The 21,954-nt window shown below is 43.6% G+C and overlaps 1 protein-coding gene across 1 annotated transcript in view; it reads left to right on the top strand.

Annotated features, from left to right (window-relative positions):
• The first annotated feature begins 286 nt into the window (after positions 1-286).
• otomp (otolith matrix protein) overlaps positions 287-21,954 on the top strand; it is a 54,325-nt gene continuing 32,657 nt past the window's right edge. The window contains exons 1-8 of the mRNA XM_053434817.1: positions 287-377; positions 515-651; positions 1,048-1,150; positions 1,328-1,513; positions 2,521-2,695; positions 3,339-3,406; positions 4,833-5,017; positions 5,376-5,547. Coding sequence (XP_053290792.1) covers positions 287-377; positions 515-651; positions 1,048-1,150; positions 1,328-1,513; positions 2,521-2,695; positions 3,339-3,406; positions 4,833-5,017; positions 5,376-5,547 — 1,117 coding nt within the window. The remainder of the gene's footprint in view (positions 378-514; positions 652-1,047; positions 1,151-1,327; positions 1,514-2,520; positions 2,696-3,338; positions 3,407-4,832; positions 5,018-5,375; positions 5,548-21,954) is intronic.

Here is a 21,954-nt window from a genome sequence, read left to right as displayed (position 1 = left end):
ATTGGAAGGGGGGAAACACTATACTGCTATCATGAGATGGAAGCAGGATTATCTACCGGGGGCTTTGAGTTGAGAGGTGGGGACGGAGGAATAATGTGATGTTTTCTTCTTTCTCCATCCCCCCCAATCCCCCCATCACGCCCTCTTCCTGTCCCTCTCTGTCTCAGGACCAGGTTATAAGACAGGAAGTGGGCAGGTGTGGGACTTTTTTCAATGCAATTCGCCGGCTCTTCATCTGTGTTGTGTTAGAGAGATCGTCCGAAGCAGATTTCCTACCAGAGCCAATATGGAGGGTCTACAGAGACGTCTGCCTGTAGCCTTCCTCCTCATTCTGCCTCTACTGTGTGTCAGCGCTGTCGCCAATCCAAAAACTACAGGTAGATTATGTCTGTGATGATCTATGCATGCTCAAAAGAAATGTTTTAAATGTTTCAAAAGGCAGGAGTGTGCAGGTAGGTGCTCTTGCTTTTACTTTTTCACTTCATTTAGAACTCTTTTCTATTGATTTCTCCAGTTTCCTGGTGTGTATTGTCTAATGCTGAAGAGCGGAAGTGTCTGGATCTGGCTGGGAACGCCACGGCTCGGAATATTAGAGGAACGTTGCAATGCGTCCGTGGCCTGAACACCAGAGACTGTATCGACAGAATCAAGGTACCTAAAGAACCAGTGATGGGAAAGGGGATTGTCCAGTCTGCTCTTCAAAAGTGATCATCATGCTTATCAGTTCCAAAGAATATGACATTTTATTGCGGGGGAAAAGGTCATCATTCACACATCTTAAAGATTATTTAGCTTTTGACCCTTTCCTTGTGGCCACATCTTCATTAGCTGGTGGCATTTTGTTCTAACCCCCGAACCCCTAACCCTAATTTACCTGTGGTTTATTCTTTTAGCAGAACCTGTTAGATACATGTCATTTGAAATGGTTTCAGCTCTGTGGAAGAGGTCCCAAAGAACCACGAGTTTTATATTTCACGTCACAGTTTGGAAACAACCAAGCATCCGATAATCCATTTGACACCCACATGATGAATGTGTTTTCCTCAGAATGGGACAGCGGACGCAGCCTCCATGTTTGCAGATGACATTTATGCTGCTGGCCTCTGTCACGGACTGGATCTGGCTGCTGGAGAGTCCCACAACGGAGTTAGTAAGTAAACAGGGAATCAGTCCAAATAAGGACTTAACTTATGCGGTGCCCAAACATGTCAAAATGAACATGCGGATCTCATGTGTACATCTACTGTGTGCATAGTGTGCAAGTCTTACTCCTGATATGAGAAATGACTCCCACTGGTTTTCTCCTCAACTGTTCTTTTTCCTCCAGACGGTATCAGTTACTACGTGGTGGCGATGGCTCGTCGCTCCTCATCAGACCTGTCCCTGCTGGAGATGCACGAACGCAGCTCCTGTCACCCCGGCATGAGAACCACAGTGGGATGGACCGTCCCTATTGGCTACCTGGTCAACACATCCCAGATCAGCGTAGGGGAGCAGTGCAACTTCCCCAAAGGTGAGACAGAGCTGGACACCGGGGAAGAAGAGAGATTCGGTGAAAATGTTGTGTGCGGGTGGGTGTGTGTGTGTGTGTGTGTGTGTGTGTGTGTGTGTGTGTGTGTGTGTGTGTGTGAGTGTAAGCCTTTGGGTGGTATATGAGAGGTTCAGATGGAGGAGGGGGAGAAGCAGTGATGTGGAATAAAGAGGTGAAGGGATGGAGGAGAGTAAAGGTAAGAGGAGAAGAGTCAGTTTCAGAAAAGAGCATCCTTCTCTCTCTTTGTGTGTGTGTGTGTGTGTGTGTGTGTGTGTGTGTAATATTTTCAAGGGACAAGTATTGTCTTTGTATCCATGTAAATACTACAACAGTAACAAATGGAACAAAACAATATATCTGAGAAAACCATGTGAACAATGATTACTTTTAGAAATCGATTGATATAGAGTTTGATGTTAACCTTTGGTTTTATCTATAATTATTCTTGTGTTTACATATGATGCATTGTAAGGTTTCCTTGGGTGATTAGATTATTATAAATACTATTATGGCTGCAACAAATGATTATCTTCCTTTTTGTTCAATATTGATTATTTGCTTGGATAACCTTTAGAAAAAGGTTTTAAAAGTCCATTATGATTTGCTAAAAGAATCTTCCTACCGACGCTACCGACTCTCATGAGACGCTTTGGCCTCAGTCAACTTTAGGTCTGCTTTTGTTTGTATCTGCCTCAGTCTTATCACAACTTGGATTAATTACAGATTGCTTGAAAGCTCAAATTCTCCTGAGTCGTAATTGTTCTTCTAGCACATTTTTGAATCGGCAGAACACTGAATCTGATTCACAGTATTATGGTACATTCTTTTCCAGCTTGTGCACAAAATGTGGGTGTCTGTTTATTGGGTTTGAGTAATTTAAGGAAGTGCAAGAGAAGTTGGTCGTCTGAGCCACTGGATGACATGCTCTCCTTAAGTCCTTTAACTTCCCTCCACTCGTCCTCTCACTCAACCTCCTTGTTTTTCACCAGCGGTCGGAAACTTCTTTGGTTACAGCTGCGTGCCGGGTGCCAAAGACCCCCATCATGACCCCAGAGGCAACAACCCGAGGAACCTGTGCGAGGCCTGCATAGGAGACGAGTACGACAGACACATCTGCGCCAGCAGCCACAGAGAGAGACACTACGGAGAGTCGGGGGCATTGAGGTACAACCCCGACACTAATAACCTGGAAATGATCCACTAATGGCACCCAGAGGAGGTGTAGCTGCTACAACCTCTGCCTGAGTGTCTGCTCCACTTTATTCTCTTCAGCCTGTTCTGTCTCCATGAAAGAAACATAATGAGTAATTAGAGCTGTCTGAAATAAACTAATTGATGATGGTGATCAATAAGTCTGGCGTGCCCCATGGCGTCTGTAGAAGGTATATAACATTACATGGTGGAAATAGACTTCATTCATTAAAGACGATCATCATAAGAAGACATCAACAACTGGAATGGTCACCATATGTGCGTTATCTACATTAATGTCCATTTCGATCATTGCCTTTATGTTATAATTAAAGACAATGGTATGAATTGGTTCACTTATATATTACTGTGCAGTAGTTCTCAGTAAAATGGCCTTTAGCAAATCAGTGAGTGTGTCTGCGATGGGAATAAAATGGCCACTGGAGCCGATTTAACAATTTCCTAAAGCGCCTCAATAGTCAGCAGAGAATTGACTTGTGTAAACAGAGTCGTGCTGTTTAAATAACTCACTCTCGAGCGCAGTTCCCCCTTTAAGTCATGTTTTGATTCATTTAAAGATTAACAGTGTCTGATGATTTGTGTGTTTTTATTTCAGATGCGTGGCTGAAAATCTGGGGGATGTGGCCTTTGTCAAACACACAACAGTCTTTGACAATTTGGACGGTCGGTGTTTGAATTATGATGCATTTCAGAGACTACACCAGTAATTACACAGTACAAGGATATCATTTTAGAATTTAATTATTTATGATGAGGGTTACCTAAGGCCAGCAGAGTGCTAGTCCCTGACAGGACACAGGATGTCAGTGTTCCACAATATTTCTCAAATGAGTCTCACAGCAGCCAATAAAGAAAGGCAGGCAGGGACAGGAAGGGACAGACCGACTGACATTTTTGTCCAGACATGAAAAAGCCCTAATTCCCTGTTTGGCTGCATCTGCTCCCCCGCTTTGGGCAACATCCAAAATGAATGGTGATCATTATCACGGTCACGCTGCACAGACTCCGCTGGTGCAGCCGAGAAGGAGCAGTTTGACGCCGGCTCAGCAAACACCGCCGCTGTTTAACGAAGCACGCTTTCTCATATGGTTCAGAAATGTCTGGAGTCAGACCAATTAACTGAGGTCAAGAAAACACAGACGGCCTGTGCTGGGGTCTGAGGGGGAGGAAGTAGCCTCGAGGTGGTTTGTATTTAGGGGTTTGTTTGCTACTTTCAAGGGGGATTCTGGTATTTTTCAACCTGGGGCCTATGTTAATAAATGTGGCTGCGCAGATGAATGGAGCTTACAGAACTCTTTGGAATCCATCCAGTTGATCCAATGTAATCTTATGGGGCAACTGCGACAGTCCACAAAATGTCCACTAAAATAAAAAGCTCCATTTGATATTCTGGATCTTTGCTAAGAGTCTGGCAATATAACACATGTCTTGCTCATTGAGAAGTCCTCAGGTTGAAAAATACCAGAATCCCCCTTTAAGTTGTAGACGGTAAACATAATCTCCATAATTGAAATTATAAAACCAAACAAATTGATTAATTTGTCATCAAAAGCAAAGAAGAAAACTACAGCAGTTAAATAATAATCTGCTTTACTTCTGTACAAAAATGGAAACCACATAATATAATAAAAAAATAGAGAGTAAATAAAGGGAATGTACTAAATACATTGACGTTTACCATGTACTTAGTTGGATTCAAATTCAAAGACCTCATGGAAATGCAACGTCCTTGACTCGGAGGTTTGGCTCAAATAACGACACATGAAAACTGAGACCCCTCTCGTGACAGTAACCAGCTCTTGATTTGGTGCAGTGACTTTCTGGAGCCTGGGGCAAATATTCCTGGATTTCTCTGCGGCTGGTGCTGCTGATAAATCCCCATAAAAAGCACAAGTTGTCCTTTTTACACTTAATTTCTTGTGCAGTTAAAATTAAACAAGATGTAGTGCTTTAAAGCCGCTGCTAGATGGATTTTGTTACCTTTGGATGGAGCCAGACTAGCTGTTCACACTTGGCAGTTATTTCCCATAATGTTCGACACCTTTAATTAAATTAAAATCTGACAGACTGCCCCTCCTCTGCTGCCCAGGTAAGAACCAGGAGTCCTGGGCTCTGGACCTGGAGCTGGAGGACCTGAAGCTGCTGTGCCCAGATGGGACGGAGGCCGGCCTGGAGGAGCATGAACACTGCCACCTGGCAGCCGTCCCCACCAACGCTGTGGTGGTGCGTGTGGAGGACAAGTGCCGCGTCTGGAAGTTCCTGGAACGCTTACAGGTGGGTGTGCGTAGAAATTGCAAGTGTGTTTCTGTGTGTGTGTGTGACTGTGTGTGTGATATCATCCCCAGTTATGTGTGTTCATGTCTATCTTTTGCTGTATCTCTGTGGAGTCTGTGGTATTGATCCGCACGTCTCAGAACGCAGGTATCTGCTGAACTGTCATCCCTCTTTCTTACTGAGTGTGTGGGAGACGCCAGGATGACTGATACGGCCTGGGCTGATCCCCTGGCTACGCACACACAGACATCCTCACATTTCCAAAGAAACCCACACACGTGTAGACACTGCACGCCAACGCACATCACTGCGTGCCCTTGTGCATTAAGTGCTGTCACACACTTCCTCTCGCCTGCAGAACGCGTTTGGCAACGCCAAGGAGGGCTTCCGCCTGTTCAGCTCAGCGGGCTATGGCGAATCTGATCTGCTCTTCAGTGATGCCACCCACCACCTGCAGAGGGTTCTGGGTAGCTACACCTCCTGGCTGGGCCCCACTTACAGCACCATGCTGAAAGCCTTCGAGTGTGAGGGTAAGAGCTGTTTGCCTGTGTGGTGTAAAAGTGTGGTTATGTGTTTTTATGTGGATCTGGTGGTAGACAGACGGTAGCTAAGTGGCTGGAGGATTTCTCCCTGTGTGTGTGTGTGTGGGTGTGAGTGTGTGTGCATGTGTGTGTGTGTCCACTGCAGCTGTTCTCATTATTGTACCTTGCCTCCAACAGGCTTCTGCTGATGGAACAGGAGGAAGACATCCAGTGCCTCATCCCTCCGTCTCCATCCTCCCGTTCTGCCTTCCCTCCCTGCCATCTGCGTCTCTCCGTCTCGCCATCTCTCCTCCTCTCTGCTCGGCTTTATCCTGTTTTCTCCCTGCGTTCTACCCCCCCCCCCCCCCCCCCCCCGTTCTCCATTTGTACATCCTCGTTCTCCTCCGACCTGCAGCAGCTTCTTATATGAAGGCCGGCAGGGTAGGACATGGTTTAGAGGGGCTTATCGGCTAAGAAGCAAACTTCCACTAAGCGTGATTAAAAGGACACTGGGAAGAAACAGAAGAATAAAGAAAAGAATCGGATAAAGTTAGAAAACAATAGAAAAGAAAATAACAGGTTAATGAGTTGTTGTAGTTGTAATAGGCTGTGTCTTTGTGTAGGACTTTTTGAACAAGTGGATTTTGATAATGTTTCTTGTGAGATTAAACTAAGAGGAAGAAAAATGCCCCTCCAAAAAGTGTCTTGTATTTACACAATCACACACACACACACAGAGACAAACACACACACACACACACACACACACACACACACACACACATCAAGTTAATAGTTCCTACCCCAAACGTTTGTTGGGAGATTGTGTTCTTCTCAGCTTGATGCATTGGTAGCAGCCTACCCCCCCCCCCCCCCCCCTCCTCCTACAGGGTCCATCTCTGACACTGAACAACAGGGTGCTATTAACTACGAGCTTAGAAGACTCAGTAACTGTATGTGTGTGTGTGTGTGTGTGTGTGTGTGTGTGTGTGTTTGTGTGTGTGTGTGTGTGTGTGAGAGAGAGAGAGAGAGAGAGAGAATATTCGCTGTCCCACAACCACTCGCATATTATACTGTTTGTGTGTGAGAGAAAGTGTGTGTACATGTGTGTTTATGTGAGTGTGTGTGTGTGTGTTGATACGATTGCTGCTTTCTCATGGGCTTGTATAACTTTCGACCTTGGATCACTGCTTTCTCACCGGTCTGGTAGAGTGGACCGGGCCGTGCCGTGCCATGCCGTGCCAGCTCACAGTGTACTGTTACACTATACAGCGAGGAGAGAGGGGGATTAGAGCTCGGGTTGCCCCCAGTGACCCCGGAGTGAGACTATCTTAGAAAGAGAGAAGCCTTAATCCTTTTCTCACCTTTGACAATATTCAAAGTCCCAAAACATGATTCTCCCCAAAACCCTCTGACTCTCCTGCCTCTGTTTCTTATCTAGATAGCAACTAATACAGGAATATACGTCATATACCCTATGTGGTTTATACTCTGCATAACAAGATGATGATGTGATAGGTGGTGATAGTTACTAACAGGAGGAAGTTTGCGGTCTGAGCTGTGCGTCTTATCAAATAGTTGTCACGAAGAATATATCACTGAGATCATGTGTGATGGAGGACTGTTGATTGACAAGAAAATGTACAAAATCATGTATCTTCCGGTTGCCATCATCAATAAAGCATCACCAACCTGTTTAAATAGTTGTACTTGAAGAATCCTGTACTGTGAAACTGCATAACTATACTTCACATTCTGTACCATGAAGAAAATAAACTGGTTGGTCGGTTTTAAAGTGTTGAACTGTTGCTTTGGCTTAATCCCACTGGAAAACATCAAACCAGTTAGACAACAGAATTAATTTCAAGAAAAGTATTTTTAAAACTAAATCTGCTGTCTTCGTTTTTCTTTTATTAAAATATTGTCACATTTAATCTCCTGACCACACCTGTTACTTCTCAGTCCCTCTTCATGACAGAAGCTATATCAGTGAAGGGAAATGTACCACCTCCCCTCTGGTTTCTACCATTGGTGCTGTTTGTTTCCACATCTGTCTTGATGTAAATACTCCTCGCTGCCTGAAACGTGTAGAGCTGCAGTCCCTCTTCTTTCCAACTAATTAAACGAACGATGAAGAAACAGAATCCTCTCTTCCTTTAGTTGACTTCTAGTTATCCTCGAACAGCTGTGAGATATATGTGTGGAAATGAATTGAGCTTGATATCACCTCTCCACACTCGCCTCCCCCCTCTCACAGTGAGATAGAGGCTGTTAAGTCTCTTTCTGTGGCTCACAAGCGGAAGGAAGGAACAAGAGAGGGAATTAGGAAGAAGAGAAGAGGAGAAGGGAGATTTCCCAAACACAAAAACCCACAAGCAGAGACTCCGGCGCTCACAAAGGTGAAGGGAAGCCCCCTCCCCGGTGGTGAATCAGGGTCACGCTGTTATCATCGGGGGTCATCAGGTGGAGACGGACCTCTCCTCAGCATGGACCAAGTGCTCCTGCTGGCAACGCTTCACCTGATTCACAACATCAATCCTTCACTGGGAGTCTGCGCTGGTGATGGAGAGGCTCCATTTAGCAGGGAGCAGATACCGTGGATTGAACTGCATTGCAGCAGAGCGCTGCAATCGCTCTCCATCCTCGGCTCGCTCGCTGCCCATTTCTGCTGCACTGCACAAATAAAAACAATTAATTTGGTTCCAGCACAATCCTCTCGACCCCGAGGTGTGGGTGTGATACAGAGGAAGAGTGTGTCAATACCAGCAGAGGAAAGTTATTTCTTCTGTGCTCTTAATACAATAAACACAACATGGAAGCAAGGAAAGATGGAGAAACCATACCTTCCCCCAATATTACGATAAAAGAATTAAGCTAAAAACATGAACTGTTAAAGTAAGTACAGAAGTATTCATATATGTTAAATGAGAATAAAAAAAAAACCAAACTTACAAGTTTAGGACATGCATTCAAAAGCGTAAATTAATAAAATACAGAAGAATTAGGGTCTTTTAAAGTATAGATTTGTAAAAAAGTTGTACAAAAATGGTGGAAATTCAAAGGTATAAATGCTGCTAATGCATCAATGTGTTAACAGTTCTTTATTGTTGCAACAGGCTGAGGTGGGGCTCATTTACCTGCTTCATATACTGTTGGGTAGTTGTATTCATACTAACGCATCATTCTTATAAAGTGTTTTGTGTGTAAAATCTTTATTTGAAAAATAACTTGCAACCATAACTTTGATATACAGGAGTAGAGGGTGTTTTACTGGATTTACCTCTGAAATATAGAGCAATGGAGGTGTACAGTTGAATAAAATGAAACCTCAGGTTTACTTTGTTATTCTGAGTATTTATATTCAACTTTACACGTATACACAAGACATTGTTATTATTATCTCAAACCTTATAAGGCCACACAACCAGCACATGTCAGCTAATGAAGTGTGATGCATCGTTACAGACTGGCCCAGCTTCCATCAATATTCATACACACAAAAATACACAACATTCGTAAGAAAAGAGGTTTATCAATGTACAATTTGAAAATCTTATGATGAATTTAAATGCTATACTCTCAAATGAAAGCGTATAGGGTAATACATAATAAATACTTTTGATACTTTCAATGAATATGGTAGATATTTATACCAAATGCTTGTAATGAATTATTCAAGTGTTGTGACTACATAACGCATCAGTAAAAGTCAGATAATTCAGTTTAGTGAAAGCCAACAAGATGAAACCTGTTTGTACACAGAGCACGTCTGTGCCTGGTGCTGTTTACACTTTTAACTGAAGTAAAGGATGTGAATACTGCTTCCTTCCCTCTTTCAGGCGCCGGGATGCCTTTAAAAGTGTCAGAGGACTCGGGTTAGTGGAGTGAATCCGTGCTGGCGCGTAATATTTTACGCGTTTTTTCTTTTTTCCTCGTGCGTCTTTATCTCCGCTGGCACGGGTGGCGGCGCGGACTGGAGACAATTTGACCGCGGGTTGCGAGGCGAGAGCGGCGGAGAAGTGAGGGGATGACAGTGATGGAGGAAGAGGAGAGGGAGGAGAGACAGGTAATCCATCAGAGGCGTTACTGTCATTATTCAATTACCACCCATCCTTAGCACTGCCCGCCTCACCCCTATACACACACACACACACACACACACACACACACACACACACACACACACACACACACACACACTCGCAAAGTGGGAAGTTGGACTGAAGTCACGGATCCTCTTAGACAAGGTGGGTTTGTGCAGTGCGGGTGGCGAGCTGAGTCGGGACACGGGGCCTGGCACCGGTTCCTTATATGCTTTTAGTGCAGCAGACCTTTAAATCTCCACTCCTTCCTCTCCTGTGTCCTCTACCCCCCCCCCCCCCCCCGCCCACCTCTGCCAACCTGCACCTTTTCTCCCCTTCATATCTCTCTCTCTCTCTCTCTCTCTCTCTCTCGTCCCTATTCCTCTTTCACTTCCCCTCGACTCTCCCTCCTCCTCCTCCTCCTCTTCTCCCTCTTCTCAGTTCACTCAGTCCCCTGAGCCCAGAGCAGATAAGGTACATGGAGTATGATTAGACGCCAGTGACACCAGGCTTATCGCTCTGCTCCCATAACGCTCCCTAGATCACTTGCACAATAAAAGCCGAGCAGCTTCTCTCTCTCTCTAACACACACGCACACGCACACGCACACGCAGGGTTCCACGGGACTGGCTATCAGTTCCAAAATATGTTTTTGCGCTCAGCTTGTGTGACGGCGCATGTTGCGTGAGTGTTTACGCACGAGTCGGGATGAAAAATGACTGCAGGCAGCAGATTGTGTGAGTGTGACGCAGCCGTTTGTGTTTGACAGGCTTGTGTGTGATGTGTGTGTAAGTGTGCGTGATTGTGACTTCGTGTGAATCGTCACTGCATGGACGGGTTTGCGACAACAGACACTAGATGGCGCTGTCTCCTCAGCAGTGCGCAGCGCATCGATCATCGTTTTTTTTCCCAATGTGACCATTATGACGCCTCAGGGGATCCGAACAGCTCTTCACTGAGACTCTTCTCAGCACAAATCTGTTCCTGCATCCTCACCTCCTCCTCTCCTCTCCTTTCCTACTAGTCTCTTCTTTTCTCTCATCCTTTCCTATTCCCTATACAGTTCCTCCTCTTTCTTCCTCTTTCTCCTTTCCTTTACCTCCCCAATCCTCTGGTTTCTCCCACCTTGCACCTCTCCTTACTTCCACTATCCCCACTTGCTTTCCCCCCCCTCTCATCTTCTCTGTTCTCTCCTTTAATCTCCTATTTTTTTCTTCTCCTTCCCCATTTTTGTCCCTCTCCTTATATGTCCTCTCCTCTGTGGGGCAGTAGCTATGCAATGCTGCTAGGACATGCTCTCATTAATAACCTAAACTCTGAGTCTCTGCTAGTGGGGCGTGAATGGGACGAATAGAGGGTGTTTCACTGTGTGTGTGTGTGTGTGTGTGTGCGTGTAAGTGTAGACTTGTGTGTGTGTGTGTGTGGGAGTGTGGACCAATGAGAGAGAAGACAGACAGAATGAGACAAAAAACAATGGGTGGGTGCAATGCACAAATATCATGTTGTTTTCTCACATTGTTGAGTGGTAGTGGATCAGCTTGCATTCTCCTTGACCACTATAAAATGTGTGTGTGTATGCGTGTGTGTGTGTGTGTGTGTGTGTGTGTGTTTGTGTGTGTGTGTGTGTGTCTGTGTGCGCTGGAGGTGGGCGCATGGATCCATGCCAGTCGTCCTTGAGTCTGACCCTGTTAGGGAACCTTGCCTTTGGGCATCCCATGGCCCAGTGCTCATTACGGCTGTAGGCACACATGCAGACACACACAGACACACACATGCACATACATACACCTATTCTTACAGAAATTCAAGATCAATACAACCCAAGAAATTGGCCTGTAGGCTGACAACCACCTGCAAGTATGGGTAGATTGCCTGTTCTCACTGTGTGTGTGTGTGTGTGTGTGTGTGTGTGTGTGTGTGTGTATGTGTGTGTGTGTGAGCGCTCTACAGTAGGTCCGTTATCTTATAAGGTCTTGGTAAAAGCTTAATTTGTGAGCAGCCCCTTCTGAAACTCATTAGGAGGAGGGTTGTTTTGAGTGTCACAGTTAAATGTGAAAGTTGAGGTAATGGCTGCAGTCAGGCAATTAGTGCTGACAGGGTAAGTAACAGGAAGTAAGAGAGTGATTGAAAGTCAAAACACCTATAACCAGGATGTGTGTGGGTGTGTCTGTGTGCAGCGTGTGTGTTAGATTTATACGCTGTGTGCCACCACGATCTGTTCCTGTGCTCCTTAACGAGCCGACAGGTGTAGGAGCCAGCAGGCTGGACACTGACTGATGCAGTGCTAATGCTCAGGCACACACACACGCACACATGCACTCACAAACGCGCACAGACACACACACACATATACACACTCGCACACACACGCACACACACACACATGTTATGTCTCCATGACTTCGAAGGACCTTACATTGACTTACATTGATATCCTGGAGACTTACTCTAGCCCTAACCTCAACCTAGCCAAAACTTAAACCGACACTTAACCTAAAACTAAACCTAAATCTAAACCTAACCTTGACTTAATCTTAAAGAAGACAGATTTAGGTCTCAACTACATCATCTATACCTTGACACACACACACACACACACACACACACATCAAACACACAAACAAACCTGAAACCTTCTAACTACAGTATCCAGTATTTCATGTCTTTTATCAGTAATGCTGTGAAACACATGATCTCCAACACATGTAAGACTGCAGCTTCTTACTCAGAAAACGTTTCCTACTGATAACCTTGTGGCTTACCACTGTGAGGAGGAACAGACAACAAACAGATGAACAATAAGATTCCTGATTCAAACTGATCACCATGGCCTACAACAGAAGAACCACTAAACAGGTCAACGCTCAGGACAACTGCAGGGATTGCCGGGCATTTCAACGAGATGTCAAATTTCTTGAACATCTGTTGGGCAAGGAGAGGGCCCACCGACGCCAGCAACGAGAGTGGAAACTCCAGCTTTGCCAAGGGCTGGATGAGGCCCAACTGCAACCCCTATAAGAAAGCTACAGCGACGGGGATGAAGAAACATGGCAGCCTGAGAATTGGGAGGAGGAAATCGAAACCCTCAGCACCACAGGGATCCCCACTGAGACCACCGGGCAGAACCAGGAGGAATACCTCCACAGATATTACAAGGAGCTGCAGGAGGCTCATATAATCAAGCAGCAGAGGTTTGCTTTGGAGCTGCAGGCAGAGAGGAGAACAAATGAGCCTCTCCAAGATGAACTGGAGAAACTAAGAGCTTCATACAATGAGATTAGTAAACGGTATGAAGCTGACAACCTCAGATCCAGGCAGCAGGCCACCCACCTGAAGGCGGAACTTGAGAAAGAAGTCAAGTCTCACTGAGAAGTGGAGGAGCTGACTCAACTAAATTTTCAGCTCTCAGTGAAGAGGGAGAGAGAGGATGTCAAGCATCAGGAGGGGCAGGAGAAAAAGGAGGTGGAGAAAGAGGGGGAGGACCAGTAAGAGAAGCAGGAGGAGGAGGATGAGAGGCAGGAGGAGGAGAAGCCTGTGGACAAACCTGCAGATAAACCTGTACTAAACAACCAGCAGGAGTCCCCCCCTTGATGTTCTTCCATCTTCAGAACCTGTGGAGACTGAGGAGTCTGAGGAGACGCCAAAAAAGAAGAAGAAACAGCATCTGGGACTGAAGTGGAGGAAGAAGCCAAAGGACGCTGCACTTCACAACCGATTCCCACCTGACAGTTGTTCACCTGTGCTCCTCCTGCATCAAATCATGTCTGAGAAAAGGGATTTAAAATTGTATGTAATGCATATATGTGATATAATGTATAACTGTGTAATATGATGTTTAAAAAATAACATTTACAAAATTTCAATGATCTCATGCATATTTTGATTCATTTAGTACTAGTTCTTTAGTTTTACAGTCAGGTTTTAACCTAGCTTACTATAAACCATCAACCTGAGCCTCAACCCAACCTCACCTATAACATACCTAAACCTAAAGCTAATTATAACCCTAACTACTACTTGCTTAATGCTAAGCTTTAACTCACCCTTATACAACACTTATATAACTGACGCCCAACCTTAAACATCTTCACATTTAAATATAATGACTCATGTTATATAGGGACTTGCTCTTTGTCCTTATATTGAAGACAAGTCCCCATAACGCTGAAAACAGATCTAGGTCCTCACAAAAGCAGCAATACCTGGACTACACACACACACACACACACACACACAGACACACACACACACACGCACACACGCACACACACACACACACACACACAGACAAACACGCAGTGGTGATGCATTGCACAATAAGTGTTGTCTAACCTCAGCAGTACACTCAGCTTTGGCAGAAACAGAGAGGAGGTGAGGAGGAGGAGGAGGATGAGAGAGGGTGATTAAATAGTCTAGTTAGTCCACAGAGTGGTTGAGAACATTAAGAGCTAGGCCATTCATCAGTATAACACACACACACACACACACACACACACACACACACACACACACACACACACACACACACACACACACACACACAAACAGAGTATATATACATGTATCTACTCATATTGATTGCACAAGTTAAAAATGTCTCTACTTGAGCTGGTGAATTCTCATAGGATAACAATGCACAAACAGACACAAATTACCCCAAAACTCCCATATGCACACACTCTCACACACACACACACACACACACACACACACACACACACACACACACACACACACACACACACACACACACACACACGCTCCTCCACTTTCTCTCAAACAGATTAATTTTCCATCACTTGCCCGTCCTGTCACAAGTGTGAGCATTGGCTCATTAAAACCCTTCAAACTCCCTCCCACACGTCTCCCTCTCTCTCCATCCCTAGCTCCCTCTTTCTCATAAATGGACCGGACTCCTCACGTCTACGGAGGTGGGGATATAGATTGAGCGGGGGAAAAAAGAAAAGAAAACACACACAGACACACAAACAGCCCGGGAGGATAAGGAGGTAAAGCAGGGGGGCTGTCAAACAAGAGAAGACGAGCAAAATAAAAAAATAAACAGGTGGATTGTCAGAGAATAAGCAGACGAAAAGGAGAAAGGAGTTGGGAGGATTTCTACAAATAGCACGAAGCATGACCAGCACAGGGGAAAGCACGAACAGTCATGAAGAAGGGAGGATAAACAGTCGGGATGTTTAATAAGAAAGGGAATGGAAATAGCAGGAATGGAGACGAGGAATTAGGAAGAAAAAAATAGAAAAACAAGGACAAAATCAGGGAGTAGAGGGAAGCCAGGATGCCCCAGTAATGGGAAAGTACAGAAGAGGAAAGAGAGACGAGAAAGCAGGAGAAGATGAAAAGCAGAGGAGGCAGACACGACGGTGAATAAAAGGGTAATGAGTTTACAGAAGAAGACAAAGAAAAGATATATAGGAGGCAAAAGTAGGTAATTAGTTGGCGATTAGGAAATGGGATGAACCGGGAGGTAAAGGAGAGGAGACAAGGACATCATCAGACAGAGACTACAGTGGGGAGGGAAGGAGGGAGGGAGGGGGGCAACTCCAATATTTCCTTCTGCTCTCAGTAATTCCCTAATATGAAGTCCCTTGTTATCAGTGTTTAGTTTTAATCTTCAGCCCAACAGTCTTTTTCATTATCAGGATAATACTGGTTATTACCTCGTCATTGCCGGGAATATTGTGATGGATGTGTTCTAATCAGGCCTGGCATTAATGCGATCAGCGCCGACATTAGCTGAGTCAGACAGCACGCCGCCGACAATAAGTCGTGATTGTTGTGATTCGGTCCCAGCACCACGACAGCTGGTGCTGCGTTTAAGGACCATTAGTTACAGAGAGAAGGAGGAAGAGGAAGAGGAAGAGGGAGTGACAAAGGGAAGGAAGGGGGGAAGAGGAAGAGGCATGAAAGGGAGATGGTGACAAAAACAATTAAAGCTGCCTTAGCAAAGCAGTTAGGATTCAATTTCTGGGCTGTTTCGCTGCATTAATAATAATTCAAGGAGATGGTAATAATGAAGCCGGAAATCAAAACAAAAAGAAAATATGACGAGACGCCAGAAAGTGCAGGTGCTGGTTCTCGACCAGGAGAAAAAGAAAGGTGCAGCTTGTTTTGGGTGAGACACATCACCACAAGGTCCCATGGGTTCAAGAAAGAAACACACATTTTTGTTATTTATAGTTATTTATACAATTCTAAAAGAGTGAATCAACAGCTGAGACAGGTCTCTGGACTCAGAAAAAAAACGTTTGCTTTATTTCCTTAAAGTCTTTTTCCTTTTCCCTCTTGTTTTCCTCACTAAAATCACGAGGTAGACTCATGGAGCCACTGGGTATGAGTTTTCCTGTGACTTTGGAAAAATTGTTTCCAAATGTTTGTCTAAATGTTATACCTACACCACAGAGTTTTTATTTTTGGCAGAGCCTCATGTGCCACTCATGTACGTCAGGTAGTGTTTAAGTCTTCCGGTCCTTGTTGAGTCCAAGGCATAAGCCAAAGCAATCCATAGTGAAAACCTAGTGACTGTGCTCCTCAAACCATTCACTGATTCCTCCTGGTCTGTGTGGATGCACCAGTGTTCATGTTCCTGTGCTCATTTATTCAAGTTTTTCCCTTTCATTTCTTACCCATCTGCACACCTGAGAGTCAGCAACTACTCGTGCTTGGAAGGTCGAGTATAGCAAGGACATTCTCGTGTATAATCAACCATTTATTCAGGGGTGCTTCATTGAGATGAGAATCAGATGAGGTAAATTACAGCAAAAAAAGTCCTTCATGCTTTGTTTGAATTACAAAAACATGAAGCTCTTTTGTCTCCTCAGCTGAAACTAAGTAATGGCGGCACTTTGTGCAATGTGTCTTTGAGGATTTATTTTTGTCTTTCTCTTTTTTCCCAGGAGACATCACGAAAACACCAAGAAAGTAAAGAAGTACAAGTTTTTAAAGCCAATCTTCTCAAATGATGCTCATATCCAGGATATTTCCTGGATGGTGGACGGAGGTGGACATGCATCTATACATTCAGTCTATGATAGTGACACATAACGCCTCAGTCCAGCAGCCCAATGGGATCCAATGACATTCTATATGAAAATAAAATTCCTAATGAAGCATTAGCATTGTAAGTGACATATATTTTCTTTATTTTACTCTAGTAACATCTAATCTATCTTATTTTTACTTTACTTTACTGATAACATCTTCTTGCTTTTTAAGGCTGTATAAACTAAAATAACCATGAATTCATAAAGTAAGCATCCCTTTGAAACCATCATGGAGACAGTTACACCAGAATGACCCAAATCTCCAAACTGGCAGAAAGGCAGATTAACATAACTGCTCAGTTAATGTGAACTCTGTGTGACCTCTGTTTACAGGGCCTGGCTCATTTGTAATTGGTCAACATTAACATAAAGGGACCAATTACGTAAGAGCAACAAAGCGAACTTTTAAAATCTGGTTTAAAACAAAGAAAAACAAACCTTTTCGGCGAGCCTGTGCCAAATGGGTTAGCAAAAACGATTGTGTACTTTGTTTTACTGCCAAGCTAATCTATCACTGCTCCACATCTACCCAGTGGAAAGTAGTGTGTGCAGAAACAAGGTTGCATGTGAGAAATGGGGCAGAACGAACAACCGGGTAGAAGCGGTCTCACACAACCGGCATTAATATTATAACAGACCACATCACCAAAGGACCGGGATCAGTGTTGCTCGCACTCACTCTCGCAGATGACTTTTACACAGAGAGTGGAGCAGTCCTTATGAATATTATACACCTCTCTGTGTTAAAAGCTTTCTATCTGCGTGACATCCCTGGCTAACTGCTCCACAGCTGTCAGACCGGTGTTGGGGAGTGAACGAGAGGGTGTGGGGGTAAAGGGTGTAACTGTGAATGAGTCTGTGTGTGTGTGTGTGTGTGTATGTGTGTGTGTATGTGTGATATACTGGAGGGGGAAGGGTTTAGTTTGTGTGTATCTTGTCATCATCGGACAGACAGCTGTGAAGGACCAGTGTGACCAGAGAGGACTCCTGAGTCTTCTGGTGTGTGTCCTCGAGTAATGATATATTTGTGAGGACCATTTCGAGGCAACAACCCACGGAGTGAGGACATAATGGAGAAGCGCGAATATTATGACCTCAATTTCTGGCCCACTTTTAACTGGCTGTTACAGGGTTAAGACTTGATTTTAGGGTTATGGTTAGTATTAAGTTTAGGTAAGGCTAAGGGGCTAGGGAATGCATTATGCCAATGAATGTCCTCACTAAGATAGATGTACAAAGGTGTGTGTGTGTGTGTAACAGAGACAGGAAGTGTCCTAGCATGAATATATCATATCCTCTTCATTCAAAAAACTTGTGTGATTATTAAGTCATTGCTGTGTCCCATATAGACAATGTTTTCAGATGTGTGCGAAAAGCATGTCAGCTTTGTTATATGTTGAGCAGGTGCAGGGTGCCGCTATACATTAACCCTGTCTCCAAGAAGGTCTGTGTATTTACTAAAAAAAAAAAATCTAATTTTCTTTAGTTAATGATTAAACAAAATGAACAACCTAAAAGATTTCTTCGACACTTTATTAAATGTGGTTATTTTCTTTGTGGCAAGAGCGAGATGTAAAGATTAATGCCACTATTGTGTCTGTGTGTATGAAGGATGGACCAGAAACTGTCGGACTGTATAAAGATGGATGGCAAGCGAGCTCTCCTAAAGTGAAAGCCCCTTGATCACCCGCCCCCTGGTGGCTGAATGCAGTAAGGGTAATAATCCCTGCCTTCTCCATGTTAGCAGATGGGACATGTACCAAAAGTCAAACAGCATTTTGTCATTTTAGTAAGCTCTTACGCTAGTGTTTGTTCAAGTGTTCATTTCCCAGTATGTTTGGGTTTACTCAATTATTTGACGCTACACAAAAAGAGTTTAACATCGGGATTGACAGAAATGACTCTCGATTGATCAAGTGCATGCGTGGGTGACTCCTCCACACGAAGATAACCACAAACTCCAGATCCAAATGACGTCATCGAAACAATATGGCAGCAGTGTGGATTCATTTTTGCAAAGAATGGCCAAAATACTTTATGTATTGACATTAGTTTAGCATTATGTCAGACAAAGAGGGAAATAGATACCCTGTTCAATGTGGAACTTTTCCTTTAAGGTAGGGAAAACGTTTAAAATAAGTAAAGGGAACATGTAAAAAGTTTAATTCTTTAACCTCATGAAGGTTGTCCCCATTATATACTTTACCTGCCACTAGTGGATATTTTGTGAACACATTTCAGATATGCTTAATATTTTACAACATGGTAAATATGTAAAGTAACAACATTTCACACAACCCAGTGTTCCCAGCGTCAAAATGTATTTGCTGTTTAAACATCATTTGTTGGAGACAGGATTGGATAACAAGTCTTCGAAATGTTGTTGTCCTCTAAGCATTTTCTAATCCAACAGCACTATAGCCAAGAAGGAATTGTTTGTCTTCCAATACAAAGGTTTAAAAAATAAAATAGTTGCCTCACCTCAAACCACTGTGGTTAAGGTCTGGTTTGGTTTAGGCACCAAAAAAGACAACATTACTGTTAGCAGAAGCGAAAACGAAAAAAGCTCTTACGGCTGTTAGAAAGCTTTGTCACTTCACATTTTTGTGATTTGGGAATTTTCAGAAACAGTCGATGTATTCTTTCTTGCAACACACACACACACACACACACACACACACACACACACACAGGTCTGGCTTTAACCCCAACCACACCTTTTACCCTTAAAATCAGCTTTTTGCTAATGAGGTCTGGAGTCCTCGGAGGTGACTTTACCCTCCCTCTCTCCCTCTCGCTCCTCACCTCACCTTGGCACCTCTCCTCTGAGGCCTCTGAAGGCAGCTGGCCGCCCGAGCAGGTCGGTGCTCTATTAAAACCAGACCTCATCTCATCTGCCATCTCTCTCACTGTAAATACACTCTGTATGTTCACACTGTGCTCTGCTCCCCTCGAGTGCTTCGACCTGCCGTCCTGTGGACTGGCAGCGAGGCATATATTAGGTTCTTCAAGGCTGAGTATCCTTGAACCATTATAAAGGGCCTTTTTAGTGCCTCCTATAACCAGTGCCAGCTCGCTGAAGTAAAATGTGGATATAAAGGAGCTTGGGCTCTTTAATAGTATGGGTTAAATAGATTCTCACAATATATTGGCTTAATTATATAAACACCAGCAGTGCGATTCTTCCATTACTTTATTTTTGAAAAGATAAAAAATTTACTTTCAGGATAATGTTCCCCACATTCAATAGACTTTTCACTTATTCTTATTCTTCATAAGCCTTTCCAGTGTTCAAAAACTAACATCTTATTCCAAGATCATAGTTTGTTTCTCTCAGTATGACTCCACAATCTTACACCAGCGTTAAATCTATTTTATGTTACACACCCCATGAATCTGTTTACTAGAATGTGTGACCCAACAAAAGGATGTGTCATATTCATCGTGGGACTGTGGAGAGAATATACAAGAAAGTCACACACTGTACATTAAAAAGTATTTTATTGTGTATCGGTCAGATTATATATCGTCTAATAAAGTGCAAACATAGCAAAGATTTAAGGATGTGTCATTACCCGAGCGTAGAAAGAGTCTGGTTTCATGTACTGTGTGGTTTTCATTACAGCCTGTGTTCATGATGTGTTGTAAACACACGTCGGTGCAACATGTGTATCTGTGAGGAAATGAGATGGCAATTAACGTGTTGACCTTGGATGTACAATAATCAAATAAGCACTCAGCCATAATAAAAATAAAGAGCCTTCACACTCCTTTAAGGTGGATGAGAAAAAGAAAATTCCATATGGATCAAGGTTGTTATTGAAATAGACATGTTGATACACAATCGTGATGGGATGCATCAGTGAATGTTTTCCCCGGCTCCAAATGAACATTTCATTTCTTTCACGGATTCAAACGGTTCAAACGTAAATGTAATAATTATAAAAATATACCAGAGTCGGTGTATAAAATGTCCAGAGTGGCTCTGGATCACTTCACTGACAAAGCTCAACAATGATTTTTGTACAAACCTTCATTAAACCATTAGAATGAATTGTAATGGTTCTGCTAATACCTCCAACATCACTTTTGAGATTGTGAGTGATCCTTAACTGAGAAATGTGGTCTTGAATTTCCAAATCAGTCTCAGTGTAAATTGTTATGTTACCGATACAAGGGCTAGAAACAATAGCTGCATACTTCCATTAGATTATCATTTTGATTGTAGTGAAATACCTTTCACACGCCACGAGACACTTTGCAGCATTCATTATTTAGTTTCATGCCCTGTAACGTGGAATATAATTATTAACACCCACCATTAGCGGTTATAAATCATGATATATGTTGTAAGTTTTTCTTGTTGTTCCTGTTTTGAAGCACATCACATTTCAGCTTTCCACAAACATCTGTTAAATGTTACTCCCTAATAAGAGGCTCCCAGTGGCTGGAGTCGCTGTTGTTCTAAAAGCAGGTGTTCACAGGAAGAGGGAGAGGTGCCGGCTGTTTATTGGGGAATGTCGGTTTAACCTAGCGAGAAAAATAAAAACTCTATTTAAATAATGGAAAAAAAGTGGAACCTTGAGCGTTCTGGCTCAAAGTGTGATTTACATTTTAAAAGGACAGATTTAACAGAAATGTTGCCCTGTGAGAACAGATGCCTATTGTGTCCTTGAACAACAGTAAAACAGGTAGAACGCATCTACCTGCCTGAGTTTTAATAAAGTCATTCACACAAGACCATATTAAAATGAAAAACATGTTTGTTTTTTTCCTGCCATGGGAGGATAATCAATATAAATTTCCCTTTAAATTGTGGCATTGGACATTCGCCCTGTCTTCAATCTTCTCCATCAGCAGAAGAAATTACAGAATCGTATTGAATCGAAGGGGAGAGTGCTTCGGAGAGGTTCACAGACTAATCTTGTTTTACTGGGGGACATAAATCCCTGAGATCTGCGGCCGTTCCTGGACTCATTCCTCCGCAGTTTTAAAGGTTAAGAGCCTCCTATAAATAAGCAGAAAACCGCATTAAGTTTCTGATCAAGATGAAGATACACGAGACCCTTGAGCGCTGTAAGAATGTGTCATGTTGCATAAATTCCCAGACTTAATTGACAGCGATTACTCCCTAATTAGACCGCGGAGGCAGGAGAGGCACGTTGAGGGTGAACCACTTCTGTCAGCTCGAGCCCAGCGGTGTCGCGGCGGCGCTCCGAGGTGTAACCTACTTGTCACGGAGGGAACCCTTTGATTTGAAGCGACTGTGT

This window comes from Pleuronectes platessa, chromosome 11 (genome assembly GCF_947347685.1).
Source record: "Pleuronectes platessa chromosome 11, fPlePla1.1, whole genome shotgun sequence".
Classification (NCBI taxonomy): domain Eukaryota; kingdom Metazoa; phylum Chordata; class Actinopteri; order Pleuronectiformes; family Pleuronectidae; genus Pleuronectes; species Pleuronectes platessa.
Note: the sequence above shows the minus strand (reverse complement) of the source record. Positions and strands in the feature narration are given on the sequence as shown.